The 10,431-nt window shown below is 51.2% G+C and overlaps 1 protein-coding gene across 1 annotated transcript in view; it reads right to left on the reverse strand.

Annotated features, from left to right (window-relative positions):
- The window catches only part of CREB3L1 (cAMP responsive element binding protein 3-like 1), a 19,338-nt gene extending 13,578 nt beyond the window's left edge, over window positions 1-5,760 (reverse strand). Inside the window, exons 1-2 of the mRNA XM_009696211.1 lie at window positions 5,568-5,760; window positions 606-766 (exon numbers count right to left, since the gene is read on the reverse strand). Coding sequence (XP_009694513.1) covers window positions 606-766; window positions 5,568-5,760 — 354 coding nt within the window. The remainder of the gene's footprint in view (window positions 1-605; window positions 767-5,567) is intronic.
- Window positions 5,761-10,431: the final 4,671 nt, after the last annotated feature.

The following is a 10,431-nucleotide window of genomic DNA, read 5'->3' on the forward strand; positions in this document are numbered from 1 at the left end:
GAAAAAGCAAGCAGGACCTGGAGTGGGACCTCCATTTCCAGTGAGCAGCTGAGAAAAGTGAGAGGCCATATGATAAGCCCAAGGGCACAAAAAAGGCAGTGGCAGAGCAGGGGTCTACGCTCAGGAATAGTGGGGTCACTGGCATCACATTAATTGACACTGGTCTCTAAAAAATGAAAATAAGCCAAAAGTGGCTACAGAAATACGGGCAGATTGGAGGGGACAGGCCTCCAGCACATGCAAGCTTAAAAGCCTTTGGCTTTTGTGCCAAGGAAACATGCTTGCATTCAGCTGAGATTGTAAAGCCTCCTGTGCTGGAAAAAACCCTCCTTCCACCATTTTCTCCGGAAGGATAAGCTGTCTTGTAGCTTCACTGCAGGAATCAAGAACACAGTTCTAGCTATCATCAGGAGTGCTGCTCCTCTGACTGCCATTTCAAGAGGAGACTGACAAATAATGCAGTATCTGGGCTTTGTATCACCTTTTCCTGTCTGTCCAGTGGCTAAATCACCTAGCAGGACCCTGCAGTCACATGGCTGCGTCCGCATCACCAGGGTGCCGCTGTGTGAGAGCCCAGGTTCCCGATGGATCTTAGATGGGCTCACCTCCTCGGGGACTGGCAGTCTCTGCAGAGGGTTGAGGTTCAGCACTGGTATGGAGCTGGCAGCTAGCTGGGACTCAGGCAGGTCTAGAGCCAGGTTCTGTTCCTGTTTCACCATGATGGAGCAGAGCTTGGGCCCCAGCGACCACACTCCATTCTCCAGCTCTGAAACATGCACAACGTGAGAGTCAAACTCCAGCAAGAACAGGACAAGGAAAAAAAAAAAAAAAAGCCATGCAGACAGCTTCCCCCCATCTGGGGAGGCTGCCTTTCCAAGTTTAGCACTGTCACCACACAAGCATGTGCAGGCCCACCACACAGAGTACAAAAGGGAACAAACCCCCAGCGTGCAGGGAGCAGACAGGACAGAGCTAGAGGGGTTGTGTCTCTGCTCTGCTCTGCCTGTGCAGCCCTAGCACGGGAGGTCAGCTGCGGGGTTTCTTCCCCCAGTGATGCCTCGGTCTCATCCCCTGGATCTTATTTACATTTTGAGCTCAGACAGAAGAGGATGCTGGGCTGTTGCTCCTTACGCAGCATGGCCAGCATCACCGAGCTGCCAGGTGTGTTACCAAGAATAGCACCATCTCTGTGCTAGAGAGCTGATGAGGGCAAGCACGATGACAATGAAAGGCTAACAGTGCTGCTCTGGTCTCCCACCGATGTTGTGCCAAGCACCAGAGCTTTGTTGCACGACAGGAGAGGAGGAAGGTCCATTTCTGTGGAAGGAAGACCAATGTGGCATCTGCTTGTGAGGCTGCTCCCACGGCTGCTCCCCTCAATGTCACCTCCGAGGCTTCCTCCTCCACCCGGCGCTGCTCAGGGTGACTGCTGCCTACAGCCGTGCCCTGCTGCCATGGCTGGCAGGGACAGAAGCAGCAGTGAGAGAAAGGAAGTATCTGAAGAGAAATGAATGGGGCTGTACAGGGACGCTCCCCTCGGCCCCCCTGCCTGCTCTGTCCCGTGCAGGTCTATGGTATGAGCCTGGCTTGTCACTGGAAGTAGAGATCCCGGGAGCAGGGATTCAAGCGGTGGTGGATAAACTGCAGCTCAGATGATGGGGAAAAAAAAACCTGCTAGGCAGGAGAGCTGCCTGGGCTCTGCTCTGAAGTTTTGGTCACCTCATTGCTCTTCAAACATTTCATCCTGCCATAAAGCTACTCCTAGCTGGCCTAGAGCCTGCATCCTCCTCCCTAATCCTCATCCCTTCCCTTCCCCCTTTTATCTGACATCCTGAAATGCATTTGGTTTGACACAGGACAGACCATTGCTAAGTGTGTCACCAGACAGCGCCCCAGTTGGCTCAACATAAGGCTCATGCCCAGATCCCTCCACACTGCTCTCTGCGTACAGCGCTCACAGACGTGGGGATGTTTCCTAGCTGTCTGCTGCTCAAAGCAGCTCTGCAGTGCAGGTCTCAGTCTAGAAGATGTCCTGGCAAAAGGAGAGGGAGAGAAAAGTCCTTCTCAGCTCCAGAAAAGCCTGCACAAAGAAGAGTACAAGCAAGCGGCTGTATATGTGGCAGCTGCCATCTGAACTAAACTTAAAGGTAGCTTAACATCATCTTTGCCCAACTCAGACTCCCTTGCCCTCCCTCAGGAGTGTACAGGGCAGAATCCTGCCTCTAGCTTTTTCTTGGACACAGTGGTGTTAAAGCTTGGGCAAGAATTGCATTAGTTAACACAGTGTTGCCCTTGCCAGTGGAATATGTTGTCTTCCTGTCTTTGGTCTAGCACCTCTTACTTTGTTGCCTAGATAGGACTGTCTAGCAGAGGCTCATCCCTTCCAGCTCCCTGTGTGACCGGACATCTTCAAGCACAGACACAAGTTCCTGTGGCTGCTCCGTGCGCTTATCCGCTGTGTGTATCCTAGAGCTTCCCACAGTGCAGCAGGGCCAATGTCGTCAGGCAGCATCTCAGGCAGGGGTGCACTGCACAGCCATGAGAACGGAGAGGCTGCTGAGCAGACCCAGACTGAATTGTGTTTTCTCTGTCTTGCTAGGGACACCAAACCCACCGCTGGAAGTGAAGTCTCGGTTACCCCTGGTATAGAGACAAGCCCCTTCTGATGGAAGGAGGCAAGGTGTAACACAGCCACAAGTGTTTGCAGTCAGAAAACTCGGACTGACTTCTTCTGCCTGATCACAGCCTGTCACGGAGATAAGGGACCTTGAGAGGCCTTCCAGTCTATCGCACTGCTCTGGGAAAGTTCAACTAAACCTGTGTCAGTCCTGACAGATGGTCGTCTGACTTGATCTTACCCCTCTGAGAAGTGACGAAGAGTCCACAGCTTCCCCCGTTAAATATCTTCCAAGGTTTCACTATGCCCACTATTGGAACGTTTTGCCTACTGGCTAATGTGAAGTTCCCTTACTGTCATTTTAAGCCTCATCTTCCTCATCCTCCTTTTCTGTTGCAAAGCTCTGCATTTCTCTTTTTCTCAGAGGCGTGGGGCATCCTCTGTCTGGGAGGGCTGCTGCTGAGGCGAGTTAGCAGACAAGAGAGAGCAGACCACCAAGGGCTCTCCCCGTTCAGACTTGACTCGGCGAGAGAGCAGCCCCCCGTGCTGTCAGTCCAGACAGACCAAGGAGCAGACACCCAGTAAGTATGTGCTGTCCTCCCATTTCCTGTCTACATTCTGACTCTGCTCTCTTTCCCACCCTCAGAGATTTATCTGGGGAGCGATTGGGTTACAGAATCAGAAACACATAAGGCATCAGAGGGTCAATGAAGGACTGAGGAGGAAGCATTTTGTGTGGACACATCTATATTCTGCTGCCTGAGAGGATGTTTCAGAAGTATGGGCAGTCTGTAACCACTGCAGATTTCACTGTGTGTTGGTGGGTGAGGCATGCCAGGAAGCTCACCCTCTGCTCTGGACACTGTACGTAATGGGAAGAAGTATGGTTGAGAGATATCCATAGCTGCCCCGGGTTGAGGAGGTGAGGCAAAGAGCAGTGAGGAAGCAGGACCTGTACAGGAGTGCAGGCACTAGCCCAAGGCTGGTCCAGGACCCGCTGTTCTGCACAGCCCTGGCTCCCCCTGCTCCTGGCATCAAATCACACCCTGCAGAACTGAGGGCTGGTACTGAGAACCGAAGCAGCCGGTCCGTATGTGCAGACCATCTGGAAAGCAGACTCCACTGATAAGCAGGGTCGCAACGCACCCAGTGGCTTGCCCTAGCTGACCCGTGTTAGTGGGAACCATGTGGGAAGGGGCAGGATTTGGAAGTGTTTTGGAGATCTGCAGAAAAGCTGGGAGAAAGCTGATAAATAGCAAGCCTCAGCCAGCTCCAAGCCTAGACAGACCCCGGTCATTCCTGAGGAGCTCTGCAGACCAAGCAGAGCTTGCTTAATGTTAAAGAAAAGCCATTCCTGGGTAATTAATTTGAAGTGAATGTCTAAAAGGGCTGAGACTGGGTGTGCCAAAAAGGACTGCACAGTGTTGCAAATACTGGACCTGACTCAGGGCTACACTACAGCATGACTCACATCCAATTACGAGCCAAGACAGCCCTGGAAAGATGGGCTGAATTATCCCACTGCAGGACTGGGTGCATAGATACCCCTATACCTGCCACATTCCTACTAGGCCTTACTCCCTGTATAGAGGTGATCCACACGCTCAGGGAGCAAGTGTCAGGTCCGTCTCAAGCTCTCCTGGGTTATGGGCTGTACACCCTTTGCTGGCCTCTGCCCAAGGATCAGTGTCACACCATTCAGTGCCCAAAGATCAGTGTCACACTCCATTCCGGAGAGACACGGTCTTACCTTGGAGACACTGCAGCTGAAGCAGGGGCATGTCCAGACAGAGAGGAGAGGAGCAGAAGTGGTGACAAGTGTCTCAGAGAGGAGTCCCTGAGGTAGCTTCATGCAGGCAGACTTTATTTCACTGCTTGCTACAAACTTACACTTTTTGCTTCTCTAATTCCCAAGCCCTATTCATTTGCAGGAGCAAAATAAAGATGTGTTTATGCACTCACGCTGGTTTGTTTTTTGTTAGTTGCCCGGTTGCCTGTTTGGGCTGAATGTCCTCCAAGACTGTACCAGGGTTAAAGTTAAAGGAAACAGAAACGTAAATGGAAAGCTTTTTTGATACTAAGGCAGAGCTTGCTTGGCCTGCCATCAGCATCTCTCCCAGCACCTCTCTGAGTTGCCCTTGAGGAACGTGGCACTGATGGCTGCGCCCTTTGCAGGCACCAAAGAGGCGGGGGAGGCCAGCGCCTCTCCTCCTGCCTTGGCATTTGTACCAGAGAGCTGGGATCACTCCTGGCCATGAGAGGGAAGCCTCTGTCCCAGGTCTCACTCGTGCTCACAGGAATGGCTTTTTTCTGTGTATACTGAGCCTGTGCCACTGCTTTTTCAGGCAGCCTGGTGTCCATCAGCTGTTGGGACACCCACACAGTCCCACAAATTACAGGACTCTGGCAAGGACAGGTCTAAAAATATCCAGCCATCATAAATTATACTGAAGTGAATTGTTTTAAAAATAGGTTTTGAAATGACTGTTCCTCTCTGTCTCCTGATGAAGATCTGCTGGTAGAGAAGCCACTTAGCTTTCCACATGTACCAGCACTGGTTGCAGCCAGAGACTCATGCTTCCGACATTCAAGCCAAAACCCTGCTGCCTGATGCCAAAACAGACCTGGATCTAGGGCATCCACACCCAGGTTTGCAAGGTCCTAAAGAGGCATTGCCTATTGCTTGCCAGAAGCTGGCAGCACACCGAACCACAACCAATTACCATCCTCGTAAATAACACTTAGCCCAGCAAACGGACAATGTGGCTGTCAGAGCACAAACTGAAGGAAAAAATGTGGGTTGTATTTGACAATGGCAGATCAAATTCTTCCCTGAATTAGCCACGTGCAAGCCCGAGGAATAGCCAGTTTGTCCTATATACAGAAGCCAGCCATAGCCTCTGCGGACAGATGTGCCCGAAGCTGTGCAGTGCGCACATCTCACGCTCACCGTTAGCATTATCTTCAGTCTTGACAGGCACGAGGGGGCTTTGGGGAGCAGAGTCTCCACTGAGGGAGTAGCTGTGCTCTGCCTGGATGCCTGGAGTGGGTGGATCCAGGTCCATGTCCAACAGCGGGTTCTTCTCAGCCAGTACTGGGTCATCAAAGAAACTGCTGAAGAGGTCGTTGGAGAAATCCTCCATGTTGTCGGAGAAGTGATCCAGGTTTTCTGAGAAATGCTGAGGAAAGAAAAAAGGAGAGAGAGCGTTAGTGTCAACTCCAAGAGGGACCTGAAAGCCTTCCTCTGCACTGAGAGCCAAACCTCAGCAACAGCCCTTTTTGGATGGGAAATAAGCAGTTTCTATCCCTTGCCTGCATCAGTTTGATAAAAACATCTTGAATTAAGATAGAAACGGCCACGGTGCTGTATATCTTCTCCGCGTGATTATCTAAGCCACAAACACTCATGAAACTCTTCTATATTCTCACATCTCCTCCTTCCTCTGTGGGTACCTATCTTGCGCTTCCTAGCATCATCTCACTGTGACAACGAGCTGAATAGAGCACAAGGCAAGAAATCCCTGTGATGACAAAATGCAAGTGTGGCAGAAAATCACGGTCTTCAGCACCTGTCCTTGGTCACAGACACTTTCTCATGTTCTCTGCCAGCAGCAACAGGCACTATGACGCCCCAGAGAACATCAACCCAGCCGCTGATTTCTAGCAGAAAAAAAAAAGATCAGTTGGATCAACATAACAGGAAGGCCCCCTGTTGTATTTAATTTCCTCTGGGATTTCACAGCCCCTCTGTGGACCATATGAGGCTGTCCTCCAGCCAGATAATGCCTGTGAAATTCAGCTCCCCGATGAAGTTTAAACACTACAGATGGGTTGTTAACAGCAAACAATCATTCCACTAATCATTCCAGTAACAGTCAGTAAATCTGGCCAGTGCTGCTGCAGAGCTGGGCTCCTGATGCTACAGGGAACCTGTTTCCTTTGAGGCATATCCTCCTATTCAGAAGTCAAATCACTAACTTTTCCATTTGCTACAACAAAGCATTGGTTGGGCAGGGAGAAAAACTGTGATTGCCAAACACCAGCTGAAAAATTATCCCATTTGTTGGCAGATTGAGGCTTTTGGCTCAGGGAGAGGAAAGAAAAGACAGATACATTCAAGTGACTATATTACACAGACGGAACTGTGTAACTTAAATGAACTGGAGAGAGCTCAGCAAGTCAGACTGGATCCTTCCCCCTGCCCGGAAAAGCATCTGGGTGGGCAGAAAGGCATTGAAAGCAGCATATTGAAATACCAAGAGCAACAGGGTATGGATGAGAGAGAGTGGGACACAGCACGCAGGTCCTGGAGTGGAGACACGAATGCCAATGAATTCCAGCGTGAGAGCTGAGCTCAGGCAAGAGCCCAGCTCGCAGAGAAGCATGGGGTGCGTGCAGTCCGTCCTTTCCCCAGCGCTAGGGCTGAGGGAGGAGCTGGCCAGAGGACCCCGGATGCTGGAGCCCGCAGGTTCCTGCTCCTACAGGAAGGTATATTTGTTTTACCTGAGCGCAGTATCACTCTGTCAACATTATCTTGGCTGTCAGAGGGCTGGGGTGAGGCTGGGGAGTGAAGTAGGCTCCAGGTGAACCGACTCACGCTTCCCACCAAGTGGGGGAGGGAGACGACGAGCTGCAGCAATCTCCAACATGCTGGTGCCCTTCATCCTCCAACATCATCCCTCAGCCACACAATTTAAAAACTGAGATGCCCACAGAGCATGCTGGAAGTGAGGGGGAGTACCTGCCGCCTGCGTTCAGCCTGACACGAGGTTTCTCTCCCTTCGCTTCCTTCCCGCTTGTCCTGTCCTCCCACGGCCTGGAGTGCCAGCCTGACACACCACCATCCGAGGCTCCCTTGGGAGGGCAGACCCTGCACGTGCAGGTAGGGTGGAGAAGGCACACTCATGCTAAACCCCAGTGTTGAAGCCCTCCCTGGGATGTCTGGGCTGAAGTTTTCTCCACTTGTTCCCCTACCAGAAGCAGAGTTGGCGGGGTAGCTTGGTAAAATCTACCCAGCCATTTCCAAGCTGCCTAGAAGCATTTCTGCACTTGAATCGAGCAACAGAAAACACCTCCCATCTGGGCTGAGCATAACCATTCTTCAACGGGAGCTGAGTCAGCAGATGGAACTGGGTTAGATATTTATCTAAAAAGCACTGGAAAACCAGGTTTTGTCCTATCCTACAGCACAGAGGGGTAAAGAGTTTGGAGTCCTGAGCATTAACCCCAGAGAGCTCCTGCTCATGTAACAGCTGTTCTTTGTCTTGCGTTCTCTAAACAACACAAGCAAACACAGGATATGAACACCATAGCTTTACAGTAAGGGCGAGAACGTAACCGCAGAAAAGTGAAGGGATTCAGAGTTCTGGCTGCCAACGCACCACGACAGCACAGCAGAGCTGGGATCCACCAAGAGGCACTCAAGTCATATATACTGTTGTAACCATCAAAACTAGAACCAGCATGTAACCCTGGAAGAGAAGCAGAGCTGGATGGACAGCTACAGCGAGAGCTGTCTGTGACTCTGCCACATGCTTCAAACTTCTTTCACATTAACAAAGGCAGAGGTGGGAGTGAAGAGAGTCAAGAAGATGCATTTCTGCAATAGTTCCACACACTGTCTTTTAGTGGCATCCCACCCACGCATAGAACAAGGATCTCCTGGACAGTCAACAGTCTTCCTATTGCAGGACAAACCTACACAGAGGGAAGAGGTGGAGATGTGCCTCTGGCTTCATTCTGAAACCAAAAAAATCTCCCCATCAGTGACGAAGGGGTGAGAGATGAGCAATGAGTGCAAGGGGCCGAGTATCAGAGCCTTAACAGAGGCACCAACTTTGGCAGGAGTAATTGTAGATTTCTGGTTCTCCTTTCAGACACCACACAGCGGGCTTGCTGGAGGACCTTGCTGCTTGGAAGTGAGGATGAAGGCAACAGTGCTCTCCCAGAGATGCAGGAGTTCAGGTCCCCAAGAGACCATTCTCTCCCAAGAGACGAAGACCTACTGCACAGCATGGGAAAAACATGGGTGATAAGCAAAGAATGAAACACACACCCTCCCTGGGAATCCAGAAATGTTGGGGCACATACCCCTCTCTGGGCTCCTGGGTCTTATCCTCCAGCACAACTAAATACTGGCAAAGCCTCCTCATCAAAGCAGCCCCTTTCAGCTCTCGCCAATCACATATATACCAGTCCAACATCTCCAAACACAGATGGTGGAGAGAAGGGAGCTAGCCTGAGATTGGGAATAACTACGGTTATTATCAAAGGAGGCATCAAGGATCACTCACTCTCAAAGAGGGAGAGCACCTACAGCTGTCACTGAGCCGGAGATTGCTATTTTACTCAAAGAAGGTGGCAAGAGGCAGAGGAAAGCAGAAGAAGGAAGGGTAAAGCAAACAAAGATAATGACATGGCTTTGTAGCTGGCTATATCCACAACGGAAACTACAGGACAAGCAGGAAGCTAAGCCACCACGTCCCAGGAAGACTGCTGTGTCTCTTGGGTTGGCTCTGTTCTCTCCTGACGCCCACAGGTATTGTTAACTTTAGATTTCTGATTAGTAAAGACAGCCATGCATGCAACCACATGGTGACAGGAAAAAGTGTCCTCTCATCGAGATCCAACTGTGATGGGCATAGTGATGAGCAGCCCAGAGCTTATTTTGGACAGATGCCATCAAAACTACTGCTAATTAGTTTAGATCGAGCCTGCCAACCCAGAATATGCAAACTCGGTCCCACTCAGCTTTGTTGGGGGAGCTGCACCTATCTGGTAAAACTCAGAGAAGGCCTCAGCTGTACTCTTCCTTAAAGTGTGTGAGAGAGAAGGCTCCAGGGAACTGCAGGTCCCAGGGTACAGCATCTCAGGGCTGCGTGGATCATGGCAGAGCATGGCAGGGTCAGTGCTCCGAGTTTCTGAGTGATGAACAGAAGCAGGTTTATCACCTGATCAAACGGACGGTAGCTTTATCCTGGCAGGAAGGTCGCATGCCAAAGGAGGTGCTGGGCAGCCATTAGCCCTCCCTTCCCACCCAGACTGGGGCCAGCACAGCTAAAGGCCTTCATGTGCTGCAACTAAATGAAACGGCTGTGCTGGGCTTTGGGGAGACTGCCGACACTGCAGCAACGAAGATCTGAGCAGACCAGAGGCACGTGTTGGCAGAAGGTCCAAGAAAAAGTCCACAGGGCTCGGATGTGAATGAAGGTGGAATGGACAGAGATGCACAAGCAGAGCAGGCTCATCCTCTCACAGCCTCTTCAAGGCCTAGACTCTCTCCTGGAGAGCACCTTCCAGCCAGGCTGAGATCAGCCAGCTCCCGCTCCTCAGAGAATTGGCCAAGAATTTCTCTTTGTGACAATGAAGGACTCCGCAACTCTGCTGAGATTCTCTTTTAAGATATCTCAAGTAGCTTTCACGCAGATGGGCCTGGATTGAGCAAAGGGGACCAGTCAACTGGGAAACGTGATCCTTACCATCCTGTCCCAGAGGGAGCGAGTGTGAAGTGTACTGGGGGAAAACAGCTTCCAGATGGGATACGAACCTTGCAGCACAGTCTCATTTTGCACTATTTGCTCCTGCTATCTCCCCCTCCCTTTCACACCCTCCTTCCTTCTCTTTCTAACTATGCTCCAAAGCCAAGAAATAGCACGAGATGTGTTTCCAAAGCAGTATTACCAGTGAGCGGTCAGGGAGGGGGCAGCCAAGGGACAGAAACGCAATGGCGAGGACGTGCTGGATTTCCTGATCCAAGCCCGATTTCTGGCTGCCTGTCCCCCCACCGCAGTTCTGGGAGGACAGGGAGGCAGCGC

Source organism: Cariama cristata, unplaced genomic scaffold, assembly GCF_000690535.1.
Source record: "Cariama cristata isolate BGI_N322 unplaced genomic scaffold, ASM69053v1 scaffold29862, whole genome shotgun sequence".
In the NCBI taxonomy this organism is placed as follows: Eukaryota; Metazoa; Chordata; class Aves; order Cariamiformes; family Cariamidae; genus Cariama; species Cariama cristata.